Source organism: Coturnix japonica, chromosome 3 (genome assembly GCF_054131305.1).
Source record: "Coturnix japonica strain WE chromosome 3, WE-NBRP24, whole genome shotgun sequence".
NCBI classification, from domain to species: domain Eukaryota; kingdom Metazoa; phylum Chordata; class Aves; order Galliformes; family Phasianidae; genus Coturnix; species Coturnix japonica.
The window spans coordinates 100,087,886-100,115,103 of NC_140665.1; the positions used below are offsets into that span (position 1 = coordinate 100,087,886).

At 47.1% G+C, this 27,218-nt stretch overlaps 2 protein-coding genes across 24 annotated transcripts in view; one reads left to right on the top strand and one right to left on the bottom strand.

The window, feature by feature from the left end:
* Positions 1-9,943, top strand: part of EXTL3 (exostosin like glycosyltransferase 3) — a 103,877-nt gene extending 93,934 nt beyond the window's left edge. For all 21 annotated transcript variants that reach the window (XM_085542283.1, XM_085542288.1, XM_015859679.3 and 18 more), the window contains 4 exons: positions 2,471-2,598; positions 5,228-5,372; positions 6,200-6,328; positions 7,335-9,943. In XM_085542283.1, coding sequence (XP_085398409.1) covers positions 2,471-2,598; positions 5,228-5,372; positions 6,200-6,328; positions 7,335-7,544 — 612 coding nt within the window. In that variant the 3' untranslated portion in view covers positions 7,545-9,943. The remainder of the gene's footprint in view (positions 1-2,470; positions 2,599-5,227; positions 5,373-6,199; positions 6,329-7,334) is intronic.
* A 1,326-nt stretch (positions 9,944-11,269) lies between these two features.
* Positions 11,270-27,218, bottom strand: part of INTS9 (integrator complex subunit 9) — a 64,692-nt gene continuing 48,743 nt past the window's right edge. For 2 of the 3 annotated variants that reach the window (XM_015859691.3, XM_085542294.1), the window contains exons 13-17: positions 26,387-26,511; positions 24,934-25,101; positions 15,320-15,418; positions 13,138-13,275; positions 11,270-12,644 (exon numbers count right to left, since the gene is read on the bottom strand). In XM_015859691.3, the coding sequence (XP_015715177.1) occupies positions 12,468-12,644; positions 13,138-13,275; positions 15,320-15,418; positions 24,934-25,101; positions 26,387-26,511 (707 nt within the window). In that variant the 3' untranslated portion in view covers positions 11,270-12,467. The remainder of the gene's footprint in view (positions 12,645-13,137; positions 13,276-15,319; positions 15,419-24,933; positions 25,102-26,386; positions 26,512-27,218) is intronic. The other variant, XM_085542295.1, reaches the window with a different exon arrangement.

Sequence of the window (27,218 nt, forward strand, 5' to 3'; positions counted from 1 at the left end):
TTCTGGGGCCCACTGAAACACAAAAACTTGAGAAGAGTGGTTCAAGTCCTTGATTCAGAGGCTCTCCCCATTGCCCCCAAACTGTTTTTACAAGGTTAGCTGCTTGCATTAAAGAAGAGTTACCCAGAGTTTCACTTCTGTCTTTCTCAAGAATGAGATTTCCTTTCTATTAAGTGATGCCCTTATTTCTATGGCTCAGGTGCAGGGTGTGCGTCCCAGTTCTGCCTGGGGAGCAGCAGCAGGCTCTGCAGTGAGCTCCTAGGAATGAGAGGGAGGATTGGAATCTCAGGCATCTTCATCATCTTCATCATCATCATCATCTCTCACTTATCACTGCCTGCAGGTCCCCAGCTGCTTCCTTGGAGCAGCTGCCCAGCGGTTAGAGGAGGACTTTACAGAAGCAGCTGACTAAAAGTTGGATGGCGATCAGCCGCATCCTGGAAATGCTGTAAGATGGGACAGGTGCTTTGAAAAGGATCCATCAAAGGCGCTTCCTTTACATTGCTTCTACCTTCTGATTGTGCTGATGTAATGATCTGAATGTGCTCATTGTGTCTTGGCATCACCTGGCTGCTCTGTAGCCTGTGTCCCTTTGGGGAAGAGCTTAATTCGATGCTCTGATCTTTCTCTCCCCTCTGGGACCCCAACTTCAGACATTCCAGGATGGATCCACTTCACTTTCTCAATTGGCAATAGCTGCATCTTGGGCAGAGAGTTACAGGAAAGCAAGAAGTCAATCAATAAGGTTTACCAGGTGTTTCCTTGGGGTCCATCGATTTACAAGCTGCTTTAATCTTAAATGCTGCCCATTGAAAGGCAGCACCTTGTTCAGCAGGAGCACACCTATTTTCTGTGCAGAGCACAAAGCGAGCGCTGACTGTGCAGATGTGCAGAGCTTCCCAAAATGCACCCATGGCACCTGGGGCCACTTTTATTTCCTGCCCAGAGCTTTACAGCACAAGAACATGCGATGTCCGGGGTGAAAAACTGAGGTCGTAGGACCTCTCAGCTGGGCATCACGTCTTTACCTCTCCCTTGAGAGCAAATGGCAGCCAGAGCACAGATCTGGCCCTGGGCAGTGGTTGTGGCTGCTCACAGAGCTTGCAAAGTGGCCTGGGAACAGAATCCAGGAGGGTGCTGTCAGCAAAACTTCTTTGTCCATGTATCTTCGGCTGGCTGGGTGTGATCTGCAGGCAGGACCTTGCCTGGAAAGCATTAAATCAGTTTGCAATGGACCGGGTCCAGCTTCTGCTAATCCTGAGTCAGCCACCCACGGGTTTCAATGAGGTCAGGCTTGTTGAGGAAATCCCATTGTAAGAGCAGAGTGTGTGCCCTTAAGCAGGAGAAATGGTGCATCAGTGCTGGCTTTAATACATTTCAAACCTACTAGAGGGCAAGGACAATGAAGGTGGTTGTTCAGGAATCATTGGGCACAGATTTCAGCAGGAGGAACATCCAGCAGCGCTGTGACACCCAGGCAGGACTGAGACCCACGTGGTCACCGTGCTGCACTGATGGCCAGGTCTGCACGTGGGCTGCAGTTTGCTGCAGGGCACCCTGCCCATGTCAGTGGGCACGAAGGTGCTCCAGACCTCCTGGATTTGGGGTTCCTGCCTCTCCCGAATTGCTCTCCCGTGCTGCACCTCCTCATTGCCATTCCCACCCCGACCCACTGTGGCTTAGAGCTGCAGAATTTGTCACCTCCCTACAATAGTGTCCGTGCTTTTGATGGCTCTTCAATGGGATATTTTAATGCATTCTTGTCAAATGCTCCATTTTTTTGTCCCCCAGTAGCTACTGACAGATGAAAGCACTAACACTGGCTTTACACGGGAGTTTAATGGTACCAGCTGTCACGCAGATCCCCAATACAAATATTTTCCGCTGTTAATGGTTTCGGTGTGAGCTTTTTTATGTGATCAAATGTAATCTTATTTAATGGAGTTTTATTGCCACGATGCCTTATTCTTTTCAGCGGGCTGGGCTTTATTTTTAAAGCAAGAGTTGATTGTTCAGCAGAGAGCCAGAAAAGCAGGGCTGAGATGTTCTCAGAGGGAGGTATTGCAAATGGGTCACATCCGAGGGACAAAGCAGGGATGTCTGGTGAAACAGCTCCCTTTGGGGTGAGTTGAAGCAATGCTATGAGGGCTGCTTTGCTGGCAGCTGCTGTGTTTCCCCTCTGGCAGCCGTGTGGTTATGCAGAGCCATGTCACAAAGGCAGCACTTGCAGCTGGTACCCGGTGTGTGGCTCCTGGCAGGCCTGCAGGGCAGGCAGCAGGTAGAAGGCTGGATAGAGCTGGTGCCTTCTGCTTAGAAACCATTGATCTGTCACAGGGGCTGCGATGCAGTGCCAAAATGCGACAGCCAGAACGCGGTAGCCAAAGGACTGCAGCTGGAGCATGTCAGCCTGCCCCTACATCTCTCTATCACCTGTACACACACCGTGACTGCAGTGTTGTTTGTCCTGTAGGTTGTGCGCACAGAGAAGAACAGCCTGAACAACCGCTTCCTGCCGTGGGATGAGATCGAGACGGAAGCCATCCTGTCCATTGACGACGACGCTCACCTCCGCCACGACGAGATCATGTTTGGGTTTCGGTGAGTGGCACGGGGTGCAGTTTATCTGTGCGGTGTGGCCATTGTGGTTAAAACAAGGGCCTGACCAAAGGATGAGCACATCCCTTCCCATGGCTTCACAGTTCAGACTCTTGGAGGAATAGCATGTGTTAATGAATTGTTTAATTCATTACATGTTAATGAGTTGCAGGCAGGTGGGCTGATTCTGGGTTGTCCAGGCAACCTGATTCTCCAATGTCTTAACCTCAGCTCTTTGGCTCTTGCAGTTCTGATAGCGTTCCCTTGATGTTGTTGGCACTATGTGCTTTCCTTGCCTGTTGAGGAAGAAAACTGGAAAACCAACCCAGGGCTTTTGCAGTCCATGTTTTGTGTTCCATCAGCGAGGCCATGACATTCACTGCAGGGCTTCATTGCTCACATGCTCACAGTGGGCTGTTGTCCATCCTCTGTGGGATGTGACAGCTGTTGTAACATCTCTCTCTGCAGAGCATGGAGAAAAGAGATGTTGCACAGAGTGCTGGTTGCTCTCACCCCTACTCTTCTGCTCCAACACCTGCAATTTCCCTCGCTGTTGCCCTGGCACAGAGCTCCCTGATGATGAGCCCAGGGGACAAAGCAGTTCTAGAGGTTGTTTCCCCAGGCTGCTGCTGCTGCTCACCCTCGCTTGGCTGCAGCTTGTCAGCCTGGTGTGGGGCTGACTGCAAACCCAAGAGTTCCTGACAGCTGTCAGGGGGTGGAGGCGGGCAGCATCTCTCCTCTCCCTCCCAGATGGGTTGGCTCTTGCTTCAGAAGACAGAAAGGCACAGAATGCCTGGAAAGCACTCTCCCTGAGGGGTGAGAAATGAGGTGTTAAGTGACTACAGCAGGCACTGGGACTCCTGGCTTCCTTCTGTGCCCCATTGCAGGCTCTTTTTCTTGACTTGGCCATTTTCTCCCCTTCTTTGGTCTCTGTCATTGCTCATCTGCATTGCCTGGCTGAGGTTGCTCTGATCAGCCCCGGAGCACCTTGCATGGAGGTCGTTTGCTGGGAGCAAACCTTTCCAAGGAGTGTGTCCAAAATGCTCTGCTGGAGGAACTCTGGGTTTTGCTGCAGAGCTGGGAAGGAAATGTCACATTCATGTGGATGTGGGAGAAGTGAGTGGCTTCCGCTGCAGCTTTTCAGAACAGTCGTATTGGATTGATAGAAACCCTCAGCACGCAAACAACTTGCTGGGAGGATGGTGCCAGGAAAGCTGTGGGCAGCGCTAATTGCTCGGTTTTCATTACCAGGTTATACTGGAGTTTCCTTAATTTGACTTGAGGATGTAACAGCAAACCTATCTTTGCTGTTTGCAGTGTTAAATAGCATAATGAATTCCCAGAGCCCTCAGGAACTTTGTTTTGTCAGCAGCCCACAGTTGCCCTGCAGCCGTCACTGGTGAAGCTCAGCAGGAAAGAAACTGAGAGAGGAGGAACCAGGAGCTCCATGAGTGCTAGGAAAATAGGAGAAGGCCGCCTGCTGTCTGGTGTGGTGTCTGGGGAGAAGGGAAAAGCCTTCCAGGCTCCCACCTGGGGCTCGTTCCTTGTAGGCACTGAGTGTGGAGGTGCAGCTGGGACCATTAGTGAGATCAGACTGGTGAATCTGAAGGAAGCCATCAGCCCGATGTGGAAGATGGATTTAGTTCCCAGGTTAGACATTTAGCACTGACGTTTCTCTTAATTACTCCTGACAGCATTGCAGCTGTCCTGTGGGATTTCTCTGGAGGAGAGCAAGCTTCAGATGAGAGCAGAATGTTAAATGAGCCCACACTCTCACATGTGAACCCCATGATTAATTCCCTGTGCAACATTTCGAGTGTGCATTGGGGTGAAGGGTGCTGGGGAGGCTGCTGGGTGCAGGTTGGGATGGAAGCGGGCAGGTGACCACTGCAGTGCCTGTAAATAGGGACAGGTAGTGGAGCTTGGTGCCTTGAATCTTGGCCATCTCTGCTGCTTTCCTAAAGGGAGCTGTGTTGTCTTTGCTGTACGGAGAAAGAAACAGAGCTGCTGGGAGATATACACTAGCTTTCCCTGCCTCTTTCTCTGCCTTTTCACCTGAGATCATAGCTTTCCTTGCTCTGTGTAGTTCAGAAATGAATTATGGGCTATCAGCCCATATAGATATTCTTATTTTCTTTTAAACACGCAGCACAACCCTTTTAGTGAGACAAAGCAACTTGAAGAGAACCACCATAAGAAGCCCAGCAGTGCTGCTCTGCACTCACAGCTGCGTGTGGCAGAGCTGAGTAATGGATGCCCTGCTTTACACTCAACACTGAGAACAGGAGAAGCTCAACAAATTCTGTGTCCCTGTCAAAGCCATGATTTCTGCATCCAGCCCCTTCCTGCAGTACAGCGTGGCACTACTCCATCAGCTCACCATCATCAAGACCCATGTGCCAAGTAGTTGCACATTTTCACAATGATTATTCTTCTTGTCAAGCAGCCAGCCATTACCAAGCTTAAATGCTCACGTTTCCATCACGTGCAGCCCTTCCTTGGAGCTGCTCTGTTGGTGTTGAGGCCACAGTCCTACCCTGTGTGTGTGGCTGGGATCAGCCAGAGCTGTGCTGACCTCCAGATGTGCTGCCCAGGTTGGTGTCTGATGGAAAACCTCTGTTTCTGTTTGCAGTGTTTGGAGGGAGGCGAGGGACCGCATCGTTGGCTTCCCAGGGCGCTACCACGCGTGGGACATCCCCCATCAGTCCTGGCTCTACAATTCCAACTACTCTTGTGAGCTCTCGATGGTGCTCACTGGTGCTGCCTTCTTCCATAAGGTGAGATATCATGGGATCACAGAATATCCCAAGTGGGAAGGAGCCCATAAAGATCATCAAGCCCACAGTTGCTCCTCCACAGTCAGCTTGGTGCTTTCCCTTCCTTCCCTGACTAACTGGAGCTCATGTGGTTGTGGGGCATTTAATTGTAAAGAACAAACTGCAGCGCACTGCTCCTTTTCCCTGGCTCCTTCCAAACAGAAGCTCTAACAAAACATGTCCACTGCCCAGAGGCACATAACAGCAAAACACCGATTCTGCAAGCTAGAAACACCCAGATGCCCCCTCATTTGTGGTCGCAGGGATGGGCTGATGGTTGGGTTAGATGATCTTAGTGGTCTTTCCAGCCTTAATGAGCCTATGAATGGGAGGTGTGATTCGGATTCCCTGTGTCATATTTAAAGCTTGAGTCTCCCAGAGCTCTTCTGTGGGAGCTGATAACGACCTTTCTGTAGTGCCTTTAGTATTACAGAGTCCAAGCACTGCAATGTGCAGCTGCAGGGCAAGTCATGTTCTTTTGTAGCTGCCTGGTGTGCAGAGCTTGTGGGAGGTGGGTAGTTTGTGTTGGGAGGGAACAGTGCAGCTCTGTGGCACGTGTTCCTTCCACGAGAAAGCCAATAGGTGGCAAGTGGGCCTCTAGAAACAGACAGGCTCTTTTCCTACAGGGGTTGTCCTGAGCTGTCTCAGCAAGGTGGGAAGGTAATCCACCCGCTGCTGGGGAAGCACTCACTGCACAGCAGCAAAGACAGCAGGAGCTGAGGGGGCTGGGGCAGCACTCGCTGCTTGGGGCCTCCTGAGCATTGTTAGAACTTTCTTTTCCCTGCCAGTACTACGCCTACCTGTACTCCTACGTGATGCCGCAGGCCATCCGCGACATGGTGGATGAGTACATCAACTGCGAGGACATCGCCATGAACTTCCTGGTTTCACACCTCACAAGGAAACCTCCCATCAAGGTAAGGCACCAGGCAGGGCTTGGGTGATTTGATGGATGTCTTAAATGTGCAGCGGTGTGTGGAGCGCAGCTTGGAGGCTGCTTGACTTGGGAAGTCCAGCTGGTGCCCTCCCTCACCACGCTGTGACTGCAGTGCATCTCCAAAGGGCTGTGCTGTGAGCGTGACCTGCTGGGAGCTGCTAACACGTCCCTTGCATCCCCAAGAAGGTGCAGTGTGTGTTCAAAAAGGTGTGAAAGCTCAATACAGCCCTTAGAAGCAGCCACTGTGACAAGCAGGATGAGGAGGGGTTCGACTCACACTGCAGCTCAGAGCAGAGGGTTTCTGGGTGAGCAGAGGCCCTGCAGGGCAGCTGAGTCCCAAAAGCCAAATGTTCTGCTTCTGTGGTGTACAGCACAAGTAGGAGTTATTTCCTCACTGGTTTTGTGTAGCGTTGTGGAGGCATTTGGGCTCACGGGAGGCTGTTGGTGCAAACACTGCGGCCCAGCTGAAGTCTCTCTGCCCCATCGTGACAAAAGACTGTCACAGTTCTGAGCATGAATTTCAGATGTGTATCAGTCTTCTCTATGGCTGCTGGCAGTGCTCATACAGCCCCACATGTGTCTCGCCGTCACAGGCTGCCTGCCCTGGAGATGGGCCTGGGCCACGAATGTGACAGGTGGGCTCTTCTGCATGGTGCTCTTCCCATCTGGAGCTGCTGTAAAGGGGAGGTTGTGGAGCTCAGTGCCCAGTTTGAGAGAATCTGACCCAAATCAGGGGGCATTGCAGTGGGATGGCCACGTCCAGACCAGTGATGGTGTTGAGCAGCTCCTGAAAGCTGGAGCCCCCTCGAAACATCTCTCTCTGGGTGCCTGAAGCATGAGGTGAATTACTCACTCTAAAAATCCACCTGCGGTTCTGCAGCACTGAAACAAATTCATTTTTAAGGTCTCTTAAACCCCAAGCAATGAGAAAGTCAGCAGGAGCCGCTTGTTGTTCCCTTTCTAAGGCTCTGTCCCTCCCTTCACAGGTGACCTCCCGCTGGACTTTCCGCTGCCCTGGCTGCCCCCAGGCGCTTTCACACGACGACTCTCACTTCCACGAGCGGCACAAGTGCATCAATTTCTTTGTCAAGGTGTACGGGTACATGCCCCTGCTCTACACACAGTTCCGAGTGGACTCGGTCCTCTTCAAGACCCGCCTGCCCCACGACAAGACAAAATGCTTCAAATTCATCTAAAAGCAGGAGGGAGCAGAGCACCCCCAGCTACCGAACTCCATGTGGAGGTGGGTGAGGCAGAGGGGGGCTCTGCAGCCGGGCTTCGATGCTTGACGCCTCCTGCCATGGACTCCGTCCTCCTCCCACGGAGCACGAGGGACATCAGGGATCTCATGGTTCTGTAAAGATGCTCCCTAGGATCGTACACTGAGGAATGGAGCGTTGGCTAGTGGATCTGCCCCTTTACTAGCCAAGGGCGACCATTCTTTTTAATTATAATTATTGTTATTTAAAATGAAAGTGTTTTAGATTTGCCGCGTGAGGCTTTTCTTTTTTCCCTACCCACCCCGTTTTCCCCTCTTGATCCATCACAGCGAGGCCAGCTCGGAGCTGCTGGGCTGCACAGGTTTCTCCCTGCATCGAGGCAGCTCAGGTGACCTTGCTGGCCCCATCCCTTCCCACCCGTCTCACACACTGTCTCATCTCACAGCCACAACTGAGGACTCCAGCTTTCATCCATCCAGGAGCACATTGCTGCTGGGCTCACTGTGTGCATCCATCCCAAGAGGGGTGAATGAGGAAGAAGTTGGTCCCATTGGGTCTGTACTTGGCTCCCAGCAGCAGGCCAGGTGCTGCAGTCACTGTGGTCTTATTCCTGGTGCCCTGTGCTGCAACCATAGGGAAACCAAGCTGCCCCGTGTGCTCCCAGCTGGCCTGTTGGTGTTGCTGGAATGGGAGGTGAGGAATCAGTCAATTCGAGATCATTTAATGCTTCACAGGGTGGGGAAAGGAGATGGGCATCCTCCTTTGTGCTGGCCAAGCAGTGCCAAAGCAAAGCACCAGCGCTGGGGTCCCACGCTGTATCATCCCCATTGCAAAGCCACGTGTGTGCCCAGGGTGGATTTACCTGCCTTAAACCCTCATCCTTCCTGCACACACACGTGGCTCTGGGCTGCGTTTGAAGGTTAATCCCACAAAGACCTTCCATTCATGTGGGCTGGGGAGCATAACTGGGGTTGTGGCCACTGAGCCGGGTTTGGAGCTGGTTCCTCCCCTACCCAGCAGATGCCGTCAGCTCAATGCACTGCTCTGCTTGGCTGTGGTCCTGTGGGAGGAGGAAGGACATGGCTGCTCTCCTGAACGTACCTTCAGCAGCACCACAGAGCACAGGGAAATAATGAGAAGCATCCAGTTCTCTGTGTGTTGTTTCTCCTTTATGTTTTAACATCAGGTGCTGGAAACAGAGCACGAAGGTTCAGTCCCTTTAAATAGAGGACTGGAACATGGGCGGCAGCCAGGGTGGGGGCAGCTGTGGATTGCACTTTATATAAATAGAGATACACACTTCCCATCAGCTTATTTTCAGAAGTCTTATGGGGAAATGTTCTTATTTTGGTGAGACTGTAACATATGGAGCTTGGGAGATGCGGACGTGACGTGAAGTGTTTGTGTTGCCATTTGCATTGCGGGGTCCGGTTGCTGAGCCTCTGTGCATGGCAGCGGGCAGACACCCACCTGTACCCAAAACCCAGACCTGTGCAGGCCCTCAGTCCCAAGGCTGGGTGGGCTCTTCCTTCCCATCATGGCTTCTCATTCACAGGCCAGAAAAAACAGTGATGGAAAGTCACGTTGTTCTTCCAAGCTCTCAGCGCTCTCATCCCTTACTCAGCCTGTTGGCTTTTTTGGACGTGCCTGGCACCATGGTTGTTATGGGGCGCCTGTGGGGTGGGATCGAGCTGCAGGGTGGTTTCCTGTTTGCTGAACCCCAAAGGGATTTGGGGTGAGGGTGGGTGGGTGCTGGTGGCAAGGAGGGACGGGGCCATGGGGCCGTGCAGGGCTGTCTGCATCCCCACCCTCAGTTTTCTGTTGCTAGGAAGATTGCCCTGCTCTGCCCAGCAGGCACCAGGACCCTTCCAGAGCTTGGATCTGTGATTCATGCCCAACCTTCTGCTCCAGTGACATCCCGCAGGCTTCCCTTGTTGTAGGGGAGGAGAGAGGGAACCCTGAGAACATCCTGGCCTTTGCCACTGTCCCCATCATCCTCATGACCAGCATCATCTCTGCAGCGGGTTTTGTGACGGTCCCAGGGTAATGCTGAAGCTCAGGTCGGGTTGTGGGGCTCATCTCAGTGAGGGTCCCTCGGTGGCTGCTCCTTTCCCAAGGTGGGGCTTCTTCCCTTTTTGGATGTTTCTGCTGCTTCATCCCAGGCCTGAGGCTGCAGCTGGGTGTGCACTGAGGTTCTGTCCCGTTCACTGTAAATAGCATCGCCAGTGGTGCCGCCCTGCCCTGTGCCAGCTGCCCCGCGGGCACCGGGTTCAAAGAAGAATGGAGGAAAAAAGGAACAGTCCTTCGACACGAGCACAATATTCATATGTTGAGTTTTTTGTAAAAGGATCCAATAAATGGAGAGTTTAACTTGAGCGTGGCTCCGTGCTTTGCTGGGGGCTGTGAGAAAAGGTTTGGGACTGGGATGGGATGCGCAGCAACTTCGTTTTGGGGCACCCCAAAACCAACATCTCCCAGCCCTGCCTTTCCCTGGGCAGAGCCATGAATGGGCTCACAATGGACTGCAGGTGCTGGGCTGCATGTGATGGGTAAATGGGGACCATTCCACATGGCTTAGCTTCCCCAGGGTGAGCCCAGTGCAAATGGACAAAACCAAAGCCCCATTTCATGCCCTTGGTTCATCCTGCCCATGTCCCTGAGGAAGGGACACTGACGTGGCCTTGGGGCTGACCCATGAACCTGGGCACGGTGTGGGAGACAGCAAGCCTGGAATGTAATCACTTGCTCCAGCTGTTTTTATTAAGGCTCTTATTAATAGAATAAAAGCATAATAGACTTCTTTCCACCTCAGAGTATCTGCTACCAGCTGCAAATGTATTAAAGTCACTTGTGCACAGGGCCATGGCACAACAAACATCACACTGTGGGCAGGATGTTTCCCTCCTGGAAGGAAGGTGATACCAAACCCTTTGCTGCCGTCTACCCATTAAAGCGTGTCTCTGGTTAAAATGTATTTGGCATCCATCTAATCCCAGCCCCTCCATTCTCATCCCTCCCAGGCTGCCATGGTTACCTCTGCAGCGCTGACCCAGCCATGAGAAATGCCATTTATTTCTCTTCCTCTGTGCGGAACGAACAAGAGCTGGTTTTGTGAGTTTAATTAAAACCTTTCACTAAAGGATCCCTTTGGTACGTTTAATTTTCCAGCAGACACAACCCGGCTGGTTCTAAGAAAGAAACAAACCGTTCTTCAGATGCTGGACTGGAGCAGTGAGATGTTCTGCCCAAAACAAGAGTTAAAACGTGAACACTTGAACACTTCCCCATTGAATAATCCTTATACAGGTTGAATTGCGATGTGAGATATGCCCAGTTCCTTTATTCTATTTGCTACTGATGATAAAGAAGCTGAACCACCACAGACGCTGGAAAGTCTCATTGGGATTCACGCTTCTGCAACCAGGTTTTTACCTCCCTAAGGACATCGCTGCTCTCAGGCCCCTGATACACACACAGAGCCACGATACAGGTGTACAACCAATCAAGCAGGAGCCCTTAACGTGTAGGAAATATGATGTGCAAACTGCAACAGCAAACAGTTTATATTACAGAGCTGTTCTCCCACCGCCTTCATCTCCCCAAGGCCGTAAACTGGCGCTGCCTTATTTTATAGATATGTATATTTACACACTTGCGGATGTGGAGATGCTTTTATAAACCACTGAATGCTGCTTCTCCTCGCCATTCTTACTACGCTTTTTATTTTTAACACCAAATAAATACAAAACAATCCCATTAAAAAGGAAAAAAAAAAGAAGAAAACAGCAGTAAATCCAAGGAATCGATCAGCTACTTCTAAAAGCAGTGCTGTTAAACTAAGATCAGGCTCCAAATACACAACATAGAAAGGGAAAAGCCCCCCTGGGTCTGCAGTATGGATGGCTTTGTATAAAGGGCTGCTGGAATTTCAACCAACGTGGGGGCTGAAAGATTTTGGGGAGGTAGAAATGAGAGGCACTTAAATCTCAACATGTTTTTCATGAGCAGGGGGAGCTGATCTGCTTTAATGTACTTCAGAAAGTCTCCTGTCCCAGGTGGGCTTCTGAGCGCCAGATTGGTGCTGCTTGGCCTCATGCACCCAATGGACACCCCTGAGATGGGAATGGGGCTGTCTCAGCACCGAGACAACAGACAAATAGGGCACAAAAGGGCACCTAGTCATTCTGCTTGCAATTGCAATCCCTCACGTTGGTACTTCTCCCACTGATGATGGAGGAGCGCAGCATCTCGATGGGCAAATGTGGTCCTTGGAGGTGAGGTGAACATCAGTGCCAACGCTTCACCAAACTCCCTCTGCTCTTGCCGGGAATGAACGGGCTCTGGGCGCTCTGAAGCTATTGGCCATGCCCAGCAGAGCCCCCTTTTTCTATCCTTGTTTTTATGATCTCTGTGTTTCCAGCTCCCCCAGCCCCTCTTTGTACCACACCCAGGGGAACACACACAGCACTGAAGACATGACGGGGAGAAAAAACAACATCTGAGGCCACTGTTCCAATGTTCTCGCAGAGTTTTGTTGGACAAAGGGCTGGGGAACACGCTGCTGACTGACTGCATCACACAGAGAATATCTGCGCCTGTGTGTGGCTTCACCCCCACCTTGTAAATATACACCCTATTTATTTACTCTGCAATCTGTATCTCCTTTAAGATCCCAGAAAGGAATTTTACAGCACAGGAATCCCCTCTGAAGTATATCAAAACTGGCTAAAAATTAAATAAAATATAAATATCTAGATATTAAAAAATACTTCTTTGCTTCTGAACGAAGAACTGGTGGTTTCTGGTCTCTGAATTAAGAAATCCTCTCTCTTTGGGGTCACCCTCTAACAGCTCTTTGCTCTGAGGGCTCTCCCTGCAGAGCAGCGTGATGCCCATGGGCTAAAACTTCTGCAGGAATTTGAGAACCAGGTCACGCAGCTTCACCCTGAGAGGTTCGTCGTTGTCGCAGATGATGTGTGTGGAGTCCTCCTCGATCTGAATGAGGGTTTCTGCCTCCTGGAGGAGCACAATGTGGCCCTTGGCTGTGTCTTCCACCTTCACGTCACTGAAGCCGTGCTGGATATAGCAGTGGGGAGGGAGTAAAAGAGAGAGATGTTACAGCAACGTAAGTAACACTTACCTGGGCTCTACAGAGCAGCAATGTGCAATGCCTGTGAGTTCAGCCACCAGAACCCTGTCCTGCAGCTCTCCAGCAAGTCTCTCCATCATAAGGCAATGGAACCTGATGATCCCTGGGGTCCCTTCCAACCCAAACCATTCTATGAGTCTACAATTCTGTGCCTGGAGGCTTTTCTCCTTAAGCCAGGCTTTCCAGAGGAAACCAGGAGGAAACGACTGACACGAAGCACTTACACCAAGCCATTTTCACGGGGAAATATTTCCTCTGCTCTCACTGCAGGGATACAGACTGTGGCAATACTTTGACGGCTCATTAGCCTCCCTCTATTTCAAGCCACACTAAAATGATTTCCCTCTCTGCTAGTAAAGGAGCAGATTTCTCAGCTCTAGAGAACCCCTTGAACCTGGCTTGCCACCAAAGACTTATTACCTTCTCGAGTGTCTGCACAAACTGATCCACAGGAATGGAGCCACTCAGCAACGGCTTCAGAGCTTTACACTCCGGCACGTCGTCACTCACTCGTTTTCTCTTCTTGCTGGTGGGGGGTTGTGGTGGTTTTGGAGGGAGCTAATGGACAAAAAGGCACAGGATAATGCAGTGAATTACATCAGCGTATTGTAATTTAGATGGAGTAACAGGCACATGAGAGAGAGAAGATGTGGATGCCCCATCAATGGAGGTGTTCGAGGTCAGGTTGGATGGGGCCCTGATCTGGTGCCTGATGTAGTGGGTGGCAGCCCTGTCCATGGCAGGAGGGCTGGAATGAGATGATCTTTAAGTTCCCTTCTCACCCAAACTGTCCTATGATTCTATGAAAATCACAGACTAAAAGCTGCTGTGCTGGGGAACAGGCAAATTCAGAGCAAAGCAGCTACTTGGAGAATGAGGAAAATGGGTTAATTCTCACTGGCCTTGGAAAAATGAGACATTAGGAAAAAAAAACCTGAATCCAGACAGGCACAAGAGATGCTGCATTGCCTGAAAAATCACTGCAGTGTGATGTGGGAATGACTTTGAGGTTCCTCAGGAAGCGATCTGCTTTAACTCATCCCTGAGAGACTCCTCTGTTAACAGAGAGATTGGGGGGGGGGAGGGAAGATAACCTGGCACTGTGTGCTGCTGTGCATGCAGGCATGGAGGATCAGTGCCTTACTGAGCACTGATCATTCTGTGGAGATGAGAAATAGATTCCTGAATAGGAGCAGTGAGGAAATGACTTTGTAAGATAAGTCCACGTGTTATGTTAGTTATGTCGAGGATGTATCAGCACTTGGCTTTCCCAGTGACCCAGCAACTCAGTCCTTAAGAAAAAGGTGATAGAAAAACTTTCTCTATAATGTTGGCAAGATCATCTGCCAAAGAAGTGTCTGTACACCACAGTGAATCTGCCTGAGGCAGCCCTGGTGCCTTTGCTGTGCTCTGTACACTTCAGGTGACAGACTGGGCTCCTCTCAACTCCACATCTCTCCCATTGTGCAGCACCACGTCTGAACCTGCTGTTGCGATTTCCATCTGCTTCTTTCAGCAGGAAAGGAAGGGTGTTTTTCAGCCCTGGGAAAGAAACGCTGCCTGCTCAGGCTGTGGTTCCACAGACAGGGAGTCACTGCACAAGAACAACCACTTACCCTGAAGTCTGATGAACTGAGGTGCAGGCAGGATGTTATTTAAGCACCAGTCACTGGCATGGCTCTGTGCTGATCGATGGAGGTTTTTGGAGCCTGTCAGCACAGGTTCGGTAACTCCGAGAGCTCTCAGGCTCAGATGCTGCTTACCTGAAGTGTGTGCCTACCTCTATGTTAATTTGGCATCAGGAATCAGAGAATCATAGAATCATGGAATTGCTCAGGTTGAAAAAGACCATAAAAATCATCCAGTCCAACCACCACCTGACCATCCCACCCTAACCAACAACCCTCTGCTAAATCACGTCCCTGAGCACCACATCCAAAATGCTTTTGAACACATCCAGGGATGGTGACTCAGCCCTGGGCGAATGAACAGAACATAAAGGAGAAAGCATTAAAAGTGACCGGGCATCTCCTGCTCAACAGCTCCACCAGGCACCATCCTCCTGTACAGCACTAATGCCAGGAACTGCAGTAGCAGTGTAAAGGAGATAGCAGAAAAAGAGGGATTTTCTCCTCACTTAATCTTTGGAGTTCACTCCAAAGGATGTGCTATCTGATTCCTGGGGAACAGGGCAACTTAAAGGACACAGACCCTTCAAGTGTCTAATCTTTCAGATCATCCTTCCTATCTGACCCTCAGCTCTAAGTCTGTGAGAAGCTGAGCGATGCTGATGCTGGTGTACAGGTTATAGAAGACAGCAGCCATGATCTGTAGCCTCTCTTCATGAATAATCTCACTTCCCCTTTTATCTTAGCTGGGCACACGGCCAATGGAAATAGGGTAGGGAGATTTATATGCACCACACTCTCTCCCTCCAAGTGTAATTCCTCACTTGCACATGCCAGGACAAAGCATCTGACAAGAATGCTGCCCTAGTGAGGGAAGTGTTGTTAGAAGGGTTGTCTCGTGAGAACAGCTGGGGCCCCAGATGGCAGGAAACCCTGTGCAAGGAGATTTGTCTCCCTCTCCCATTATACCGTACCTGCAGAACATGCTTGTTGTCTTTAGTATGCAACATGGCAGAAACTGTTGCTAAGGAAATACCAGGCTTAATCTCCAAGGGCACAAGCGAATCTGCAAGCTAAAGCAAAAGAAGGATTTTATTCAGCGAGTGATAATCTCAGAACTTGTATGAATCCAGCTGTGATTTAAATTGGCAGGAGGATATTTTTAAACACGGACTAATGAACTGTAAACACAAACCCACTGGTACAAAGATCGAGGGCTGCTCTTACCTGGTTATCCCTCCTTCTGGATCTCAAGTTACTGAATGTTATCAGAGCAACGAGGGGCTTTCAGCAACTAGGGCAAGTCTCCCACAACAAGGCAATTAGAGAGAAAGCTCATTTAAATAGACCTCAACTGCTTTATTAATAATTCTGAGCAGTAGAACTCAATCCAACTCAGCAGCATTTCTTATTTCTGTTACCTCGATGTACAACATTCATCAGTGCAGTTTCCTTTCAGCTCCTCAGTGCCGCAGCGTTCAGGCTGCACAACAGTTGGAAGAAGAGTTTGTCCTAAAAACACACCGGCTCTGTTGACTGGTTTAACAGTTTTCCCTACAGCACTGCATAAGAACTCTTCCACTGCCTTCTGTATAAAGAAAATTCAGGCTTTGGGTTGTCAATGGCAGCCTTCCAAGATCCTCAGCACTGAGGGGGCTGGCAGTGCATGTGGAGTGGGCAGGATGGCACCTATAGAGATATGCAGAAGTTGGGCAGCTGGGCAGCACCTCTTCCAGTCATTCTTCCTAAGGAACTCTGCAGAAAATGGTGTTCATGAACATGGAAAATGATGTTCTTTTCTTGGAAGGCCTTGTAGTTGAATACTCAGTGGATACCATGTGCCCTGTAGTGCTGGCTATGCAGCCAGGATCTAGTCCTAAACAAACAGTTATCAATCTGCAGGGCCAGCAGCCCAAGCAGTTTCCAAGCATCGCTCCCAGTGAAGCATGCTCCTATTATCTGCAGACCTAAAGTCAAAGACAACTGAAGTGTGCTCTGTGTCTCTGAGGAAACACTGCAGGTGCCTCATGAAACAAAAATGGTTAAGTTGGCTCACACTTTACACCACTTGGGTGGGAGGACTTTTCAGTTGTGAAGACAGTTAACAAGCAAAGAGTGTTGGCTATTCTCCCCAAACCCCCCAGACCATCATCCTACCTCTTGCAGAAAGAGCCTCTACAAGAGACTTTTTGAGAGCACCTCCCTAAAATAGAGCAGCTTAGAATCAAGGGCCTCTTTTGGCCCTGAAATAGTTTGGTATTAACATCTATGCACATCTGAACCACACGGTTAGTAAAGCAGCGACACTTTAACAGTCAAAAAGACAGTAAGACAAGACATCCAATTTTATCTCCTCTAAGCCACTGCCTTATCTCATAGCCCTCTCCATGTTGTGGCCAATCCCTTTGTTATAGAAATTCACTGACCCAAACCAAAAAGGTCATTTAATCACTCCCAGCCATTCACCTACTAACACCAGGCAGCGCTGCTGTACTCCTTTCAACTGATCTCAAATCACAGACCTCTTCCAAAACGCTGGATTAAAGAAACCTTTTTCAGAGAGATAGCAAATCTTGTCTGCGTTCCAAGCAGTGGCAACTCCACCAGTTCCTCTTGCAAGCTGTTCCAAACTTTAATTTTCCTTGCATCCAGGAAACCATGTCTTATTTCAAGGTTGAATTTGTCCAACTTTCAGTAGCTGGCTCTTGTTATGCCGTTGTCTGTAAGACTGAAAAGCCCCCCACTACGCAGGAATAAGTGCTTCTTCATTGCAGTCATCACAAGTCTGATGCCACATACTGGCATCGGGAAAGTCACGAAAGCAGAGCTGCATGGCGCTGAGCACTAACAGCACATTAATCAGTCCATGCATATGGATGAGCACTTGGACTGCCTTCAGATAAACTCGTGCGTTATGTGTATTATGTGTTTCAATTTTTACATCATCTCCTGTTAAGCAAAGATTAAAGCAGAGACAAACCAAAAAGCACAAGTCAATAACACTCACTTGTAAGAAACTGCAAGTGTTGGTCACGAGTTGATCATGAACCTTGGACAGCCAAGGTAAGTTCTCCATGACCAGAGCTCCCCATCTACATCCCTACAGGAAAAACACATTCTTACCATAAACTGCACCTGAAACTTTCCTGTAGGATTACATTACCCACAAGGAAATGAGATCTGATGTGTATTACATGAGACTGAAGACTGCAGCTGGCCAAAGTACGGTTGTTCATACGGAAGGACCACGCACACAGACCAGGTCACACTCTGAAGTCTCTACTAAAGCCTTCCTCAAGGACACCTCCCCCTGGACTGCTGTGCAGGCACCATCTTTGGTCACCAGCTGAAGTCTCCCAACGGCAACGAAGAGGTAACAATGACTGATGACTGGATGTGAAACTCCTACTGTTAAAAACAAATTGAGGCTGAATAGCTGGGAGAGATGAGATGGATCTTCACCCTCCAGAACTACAGCGAAGGGAAATCAGCAGGAACAGCGTTACCAGTAATTAGAATCCCTGCAAGTTTTAAGACTTGAAATGCACCGATGTGTGCAATAGATGATAGCACGCACATTTAGAAAGGGGCACAGCTGATTCTTTTTACGTCAGCATTAAATGAGCTATTTACCAGATCTGCTCTGCATCAGAAGCAGCACCAAGAGTTGCAACTCTGGATCGAAACAGACAAAGACATGAAATAGAGCTGTGATACCACTGGGTGGGACAGACACATTATAAACTCAGTACCCTGCAAATCTTTGGACTTGTTCTTATAAAAGAATAAAGTTGTCATATGTTCCTTGGCTGCAGTTTGCCCCTCACAATGCTCTGGGCAGAGCACTACATAGAACTGTGGATTCCTACAACAGCCCTGAGATGGAGAAAGTTAAAGAAAAGGTATCAACTACTGGGCTGGTGCTGTAACTTCTCAAGGGCCAGTATCCAGCTTTTACTTATGACCTTACTACAGAACAAAGAGAGTGTTCAGTACTTTGCAGAGGGACCCTTCACTGGAAAGAAAGGTGAGGTTATCATAGAGGGAGAGTTGGGTGACCTCAAGAATTCAACTCAGAAAACCAAGATGAAACTCAGTAGCATGAAACGCAAGGCTGTGGTCAAGGCTAATGCAGGGAATTTTGGTTGTGAGCTGTCAGCTGCTGGAAATGACAGAGGTGAAGGGTCCACATTTATTAATGCATCCCAAGAGAACAGAGTCACAGGAGTGACACAGTCATGAAAAAGCAAAAAGCACCTCAGCATTATCAGGTAATATCAGGTAATTCTAACAAGGATGAGCTTTTGTTATTATATTGGACTCAGCAAGATCTCATCTGAACTACTTGTAAATTTCAGGTAATTTAAGCTCAAGCAATGTATACCAAAAAATAGATCAGGACAGGAGAAACTGCTCAGTAAGAAGAAACTAAATGATATCAGTTTGTTTAGCCTAGTTAAGAGAAAATCCAAAAGAAATCCAAAAGCAGAATTTGATTATTGCACATACACACTACAGGGAAAACACCAACAAAAGAGAAAATCCATTTATGCTAAAACATGATGTTGACAGTAAGTAAGTGTAGACCAGCCATGAATATGTGTAGGCTTAGAAATTAGAATGTTTTTAGCCAGCAGAGACTGTGGAGTTTTGAATAGCATTCTAGTGGGAACAGCAGGGGCACAAGTGTTCATAATTGGAAGCTGGTGCCTGCCTTTTCATGAGGTACATCTTAAATACTATTAAAAACTGTAGTTGGGCTCTGGCCACATATCCCATGAAGGTACATCTAGGTGGAAATGGTTGCTTACAATCCTGGAGGTGTGAAGAGATTCCTATCTAGATCACAGTCCCTAAAAAGAATGCAGTTCATACAAGAAAGAAAAGTATCCTTCCAGGAATGGAAAAATCCTTCCAAGGAAAGAAAAAAGCATGGTCTTCATGTTGTCACTCTGTCTTATTTGGAAGGCAGTGTCAGTAAAGGAAGACAATCTACCTCGCCTCCTACCTCTCTGCCTTTTCTTATCCCTTCACGACTGAAGTGCCAGAAGCTCTGCTGTCAAATCACTTGAAACCAGACAGAGAAATGCACAAGAGATTACACTGTGGGCCAGCGTATCACACAGACTCAGCCTTGGTTTTGTACCATCTGCTAAACCAGGCAGAGACTGAGTGCAGGAAGTCTGCAAGTATCAGATCCTGCAGAGGAAACAAAAAGATACCTGGTTTTACACATGCACCAAAGGGGAAAGGTCTAGAGATTTAAATATACCTGTGAACCAGCTGGCATATTAAACAGGGCAACATGCCGTAAGCCACAGGGCAGCAGAACAGAAATTACTTGGGGAATCTTTCTAACAAGACTTAAAGAAACAAGGGCATTTCCAACAAAGAAGAGCAAACATCCTACAACTAATAGCACATCTATGTAATAATTAGTGCGTTATCAGCGTCATGTCTTGTTGAGGTTTCTGCCTCAGATCTTATGCGATTCGAGTGCTTTAAATGAGGTGACTGGGTTGCTAAACTAACCTGAACCCTTTCCATCCTGTGGGTATGCGACAGATCTCTGCAGCACATTGTAAAGTCTCATTAACCTCAATGAATGAAGGATCATGCCATAAATACATAAAGTTGTTGATATTGTTTGCACAAGTCTCTATCTTAGATTTAGCCTTCCATAGAGTCAAAATCTGGTAGAGAAATAAAGTGAAGCTGAAGGGATATTCCTGTGTGTTTGAACAATCAAACAAACCCCCTCCTTTTCCACGTACAAAGACGAGGCAGTTCTCTATCTCTGCTTCTTGCACTTATGCACTATTGGGAAGTCCGACTAATGGACCACGACTCCAGATCAACATGATGAACCCAACTCCCAGGCCACAGAGACAAAAACAGAAAGACACAGACCAACCATTGGGAAACAATCCTGGGTGGGATTGTGGGTATAAAATGTCACAGCATAATAGCTAACCTCCAGCTTTTTGCTTATGCTGCACCAAAAGACAGTTTTAAGGAGGCATTTAAAAAGTATAATGAAGTAGATTTATGGTTGTTTAATGAAGCTCTTCATCAGTATGCTGCATAGGCTGGAAGCAGGCAGGAAACAATTGTCTGAGGCACTTACAAAAGGATAGTAGAAGCTGGAAATATTAGAAGAAGAAATTAGCCCCAAACGTGAATGAAAAATGACATGTAGGCAAGCAAGGATGCAAAATACCTTCAAAGCAAAGGTAAGTAGCTTATAGATGCAAAAGATGAGTCATCTGAAAGATAAAAAAGGGCATCAATCAAAACACTTACAATATAGTAACCAGTTTGTAGGTCAGAATGTGACATTGTTGAAGATTATTGGAAAAAAAGAGGAGAGTACCTCATTAAAAAAGACTGTTACATTACAGCCAGACATCAAAAATGCAGAAACAAACCTAGATATTAATGTGGGCAGGCAAAACCAGGTTGGGAGTAGAAAAGCAGATTTGAGTTTCATTTGATCTAAATAAAACGCTCTGTAGATGAGGGAAAAAGATGCAGTAAAAACAAACAAAAACAAACCAAGGAAATGAGGGACAACATTCAAAGCACATTTACTTATTGTAAGTGAGACTGCAGCATCCTTATACAAGTAGGAAAAGCTGGGGGAAAAGGAATGGAGAGGTCAGGAGACTTGATAAAGTGAGGCCACCAAAACAAGTTGAGGTTTTGCAAAAAGCCAGAAATCAAAGTTTTAAGTGCCTGGAACAGGAAGTTGGAGACGTAAGATGCGCCTGGAACAGGAAGATGGAAGCCATGCTTTCACCACTCATTCTCTTAAATAGGAATTGGCCAGATCGTGTGTGGAAAGAGAAGGCAGGACAGCAGGAGACGGAATGAAAGCTACATAACCACAATGGGCTGCCAAGCGCCTGTTTTCTCTGCAATAGTTCCATGTAATTTCACTTCATGTTGGAATGTGCGTTGCACATTCACTCTCCTGTACTGGCCTGAAGAACTTACAAATAGAATGTTTCAAAAACACAGCCCTCACTGAAGACAGTCTGCTACTGAAATCAAGTGATCCGCACCATTGTTCAGCTCTAATTAACCTGGAGGCACGTTATTTGCTCAAACACTACTGCTTAATTTATCTGTTTGCTCCAGAAGGTGTTTTCTATTTTCCCATAGTTCTCCCATGAACAGACAATACCCACCAATTGCCAGGAAGCAGTCTTTTTCTAAAAAAAACCCTATTTTTTAAAGTGAAAAGCAAATGCTAAGAAGAACAAATTAGTTAAAGTGTAAAGGCTTCTGTAACACCTCTGAGAGCCATTTCAGCCTGGTGCCTTGGGACTGTTAAAACCACTCTCTAAACAAAAGCTGCTCTGAAAGTAAATCTCATTAACACGCAGCAGCCCTGCTTTGACCTGACTGCTCTTTGGTGAAGTCACTGAAACATAGACAAGCTCCAGCCCTATCAGTACATTTACAGGAGTCTGGAAGGCCGGAATCTGAACCACTGAAATAGCTCTGGTAAGGAAATTTCATACTACCGCACTGACGGTCTGCAGTGACTGAAACCATGCTGAGCCAACTGTTTGGTTGGCTCTAAAAACTGAGTCATAGGCTTGAATGCATCTCCATTTCTGAAAAAGGACTGAGGATGTTAGGAGAGGGCCCTGGTCAGCACTTCCACTTTTGGCTTCGATGTTTATGACAAATAACAAACCTTCACAGTATTTGCTGGGAGCCCTGATGTGTCATTTCCAGCCGCCACCTAAGCCTTCACAACCTCAGAGCTGGTGGCAGCCCACGTGAAACAGATGCCCTTTCCTTGCAGTGGAGAAAATCTATGTATTCAGGCACCCTTAAAGAGGTTTTCCTGGATGAAACTACAGAAAAAAAGAACTTAAAGCAGTAAATACACTCCACTGGGGAACATCATTGATCATATTTTCAACCCTGCCTTGCACAACCTGCCCAGCAGATAGGGAAGTTACAGCTAACTTTTTTTGCCACCACTATACAAACCCTGCCTGAAAGTAACAGCCAACCTATATCAGCCTCTAAAAACCAATATCCTAATGATCCCACTGCACAAAGGGACAGACAAACAGGGCCTTTCTGCTGGAAGAGAAAACGAGGCAAGCCTAGCACATGGCACAAAATATTATTCAGGGGGTAGGAATGTACCGCTGTTTGTTTAGGTGGTAAGCATCAAAGATAAAGCAGGCAATGAAAATAGACATCCTTCTCCTTCTCTTGTTAACTTGAAAATCACCAATCCTTTAGGACTGACTGCTGCATAGAATAGGAGAGATTATGTAGTTAAACTTCCCAGCAGTTTTCAGCTATGCTGCTGAGATTGAGACCAAAATGAGAAAGGGTGGGAGACGACATGCCAACCCTCCTCTGCCTTATCAACTCACTGCAGGTCAAGCTGGAAGCAAAAATCAGCCTCAAACAGGGATGTCATGAACACCTGCTGAAAAAAAAGATTGTTCAGGTACAGTCTGTGATCACCACAAATTCGGCATGACTGGTCCTCTAACAAGTTCCCTTGGAAAGAATGACCAAGATCTCTTTTTGAGGATGATCTGCATACCTCGGTGCTGGGGAATGGTATCCTATCAGCAGCCCTGAATCACTGTCTTGCTCTCATCGCAAACATTCTAACTCTCAAAGAACACCCCAAGAGAAGGAAGTACTTCCCTTCCCTTCCTCTGTGCCCCAGTGTGGCAAGACAACAGCCTTCTGATCTATTTTTGTATCATCTTAACCTTTTCAGGAGAGCCATTATACACCAAGCAGCTTGTTGCACTGAGTTGAGAAGACCAGCTTTGGAACCCAGGGAGAATACCTGGATGTGGAAAATCACAAGAGATGTTTCCACTCCCTGAGTGGACAGATAGCTTTGAAACTAGGACTCCTGCATGAATGTATATTTGACAGAGGAGAAAAGAGGCAGTTTCTGTCAATATTCTTACATATGTATCTTTCTGCTTGAACACTCTGAGTTAAAGTGAATGCAGTAGAAACTGCTTTTCTTTTCTGCAGGCTTTTTGATAACCATTCCCAACTTGGTGAATGCCACACTGTCTACCACGCACCCTCCCTCCGACATCCCAGCAGTTTTGGGAAATGCTATTATTTCCACGTACCATTTTTGAAATGAATCCTTTCACTTCAGAGAGATGGCACATAACAGCCAATGGAGATCTGGAGTTGAGAAATTGAAGGCATGTTCTTACTGGTGCCAAATCCACAAAGCCTGCTAAGCCTCAAGTGCAAGGGATCTTGTTGCAAACAGCCAGCCCAGCAAAAGAACCACTGACTCATTTTCTGATGCACTTTAGCCCCATGAGCATAGCAGTGCCTTTGGACTAATAAACTCTGCCCAGAAACTCTGCAGTACTCAGTGCCTTTGTGCTCACCCTTTCCACTTTCAGTTGCATTTTATATTTAGTCTTGTGCAAATCATCAAGGAGGTCTCCAACAGAGCACAAAAGCCATGCACCAGCCTGGCTATGATTGAGACAACCCTCTCCTCTATTAAGAACATCACAATGCATGAGAGTTGGCAAATACTCATTTGTAGCATATGTGCAGATTTGCATTCTGTTTGCAAGAGAAGCTGGTATCCATCCTCTTCACAGGGCTGACAAGGGATAGGCTCACATACAAAGCCTCACTCACAACCTCAGAGTTTAAGGAAAAAACCATGGCTTCAGAGGAAGCAAACCAGCAGGTAGGCTGCATGCTGGCTCTCTGATGAAAAGCACGCTTGTATATTCAATATCCAGAGGGCAGTAACACCTTCTTGGTAAATGCCACTGTCAGCTTTGATCCAAGGACGCCTTTGTGCTGACTGCATTGTTAAAAAAACATATTTAATATCATATCTGCTAGAATATGGATCACTCTTTGTATTACGAGCACATTTGTATAAAATGTATGGGCTTAATAAATTATTAATGAATGGTGCAGCCATAAACAGTCCACATTATAGATGGCTACAAGCAACTCATTACCTGTTGGACTTCAGGAGTCCATAGGAATTAACCATTTATTGAAACTGTTCTAACACAAATGAGCCATTTTACTGCAGCGTCTTTAACATTCTGCTGAATACTGCTCCTGAAGGGAAAGGGTATTTCTCATAGCAGGTACAGCTGGGGAAGGAGAGAGACAAGTCCTGGCTACTAACTTCCAATCTCTCTCAATCCCTTCCATGGCTCTGTACTACTATTTCAAACTGCAGTGCCTCTGCATATTCACATTTAAGGCGGCACTGACTGGTTTTCTTCACAGCTGGCCAGCAGAGATAACTCTTTCTTCTGTAGATGGAGACATGATGTGTCCTTGCAGAGGACAATTAACCTGAAGACACCTTTTACTTGCCCATCACATTCCGCTTTTCTCCAATTCTTGATTTACAGAATGAAATTCCCTTCAAAAATGCTTTCTTAACACTCTATTTGACGAAAACTGATGTGTGTTCATAATCAACAGCAAGTCACAGATGCAGGATATGTCTAGTCAAATTGGCTACTGCAATGCTGCTCGAAGTATGAGCAGAAGCCACATCTTTTCCCCACCTTTTGTTACTTACTTCTGGCATGATTTCAATCTTCTCGTAGCGTCGCTTATAGGGAAGAGTCAGGACCTCAGCTCTGCGGTAGGACATTGGTGGAGGCTGACAGTCTATCATCAAATCTGTCCGGTGAGACTGGGAGGGTGGTGGCTGAGTGTACTGCTCCGGGCAAACTACATGGAGAGGCTGGAAAAGAGGACTATGATGATTTACAGAAATGCCTGGTTGATTCTGCACACTGCCCTACATTGGTAATGGTTGCCATAAGGAGGTCTGTGGATTGACGTTAGCAAGCTAACTTAACTGTATGAAAACAACATCAAAAAGATGAAATCCAGAAGATTCAATCAGGATTGAAACCAACTGTCCAAGGAACAAGCAGTATTTGCTTTGCATACAGATGATGCCCACAGTAACAAGGCCTAAATTTATATCTGTAATCACTACATCAATATCAGCAGTCATGTTAGCTGCCATAAGGAGAGAAATAAATCAAAATGCTCAATAGCATTCTCATCCAAACGCTTGTCATCTAAATTGGAAGCAAATACAGCAGTGGTGCAGACCATCACAAAATGGCACTGAGGCAAACGTGTCAAAACACAAGACTGCAAAAACATTAGCAAAATAGGCAACTCTGAGTTTTCACGACCTGTCAGCAATGCATTAACAAAGCATAAACAAGCTGATTACCACGGGGATCACCACAGGATTTAAGGAAGCCACAGGATATGACAGAGTTTCTGCCAGATGCTTTGGAAACAGCATATTTCAGTAGTTACATGGAGGAAGAAAAACAGGCAATGTAATTTTCACCAGTTGTGCAGTGACAAGCCAGGTCACAGAATGAGCAGATAAGATGATCCAGACATTGTTAAGAGGTTTGGAAGAACATGCATTTCTGCATATGATGAGCTGAAGACAAATCCAAGGGAAAAGCTCAGCCAGAAAAAAATATGGGGTGTTAATTTAATGCTGCCACGAGTCAGAAACCAAATTTCAGTAGAAACAAATAGGATGGATAAGGAGAAGCCACAAAGAAAAAAAAAAAGCCTGAAAGCTCAGCCTTTCTTCCTAGACAAAAAAGGAAAGACTGTGCAAATGGAACGAGGAAAGCTGTCAACTTGCAAGCAATATGTGAGTGGGACTCCAAAGCAGTGAGGCCAGAATCAAGGCAAGGATCAAGTGCAGGATTCAGTTACAGGCGTGGGGGAGATGGTTAAAGCTGAGGGCACAGAGGATGTTCTACACTTGGTACATCTTACATTAAGACTGTATCAGACACAGAGACACTAATTTAAACAAGCAGGGGAAAGAATAACAGGAAAGTGTCATTCTGTGTCTCTCTTACAGAGAAAGAATGTGTGTATTATCTTATTTTGCCATTATTTAATATAACAGTCACAATCAACTTATTTATTTCAGACAAATGTGTGAAGAAAAACAAGAAAAGGCAACGAGAATTCATTACCTGGACTTCTTTGAGCAATTTAGACACCTGAATAAAATTCAGTCTTGTGTCAATGGGGCAGTAAACACATTTCATGGCCAAGGGTTGATAAGGAGCCAGAGCATCCAGATAGGAGAAATCTGGTTCTGAAAAGAGAAATGTTGAAAATACAGAATGCTACTGAGAATAAAGGTGGTCCGGCTCCTCTCTCATTCCACATTCCAGTCTAGACAAGCGATCTTATAGTAAAGTTAATTCTGCTATAGATTTCTTTTCCCTCCTTCCTTCCCCCACCTGGTATTTTCAGTTAATCTGATGAAAATTAACCCCTCAATTAGACTTACCTTAATCAAGCTACAGAGCAATACTATTTCATCTGAACACATTACTGCATGACTTTTATAACAAATTTAATCAAGGCAAAACCATTATCTCTTATTTTTAATCAGAACCTGTAAAAGAAGGCAAGATGTCTAAGTTTTTGGTATTACAAGGTAACCCAAATGTCAGCTTGTTTTTCACTGTGGTAGGGTGCACAGTGCACAGGAACCAGAGGGGCTGTGCACTTGGGGATCTTCCAAAGCCCCTGGTCATGGTGCTGGGCACCCTGCTCTGTGTGGCCTGGTTGGGGCAGGGTGGCAATGAGAGAAGGGCTGACCAAATTTGTCATGCAGACAGCAAAAAATAACGACCTTAACATTTTACTAATGGAAGTAGAGCATCCATCATGGTATTCAACACTCCGTGCTGGAGCTCATTGGACTGGTAAAGCTAATTGCTAGCCTAAAAATCTGATACATCTAAGTATCAGTCATTGGTCATGATGTGGATATCTTGTGAGAACAGAAAATAA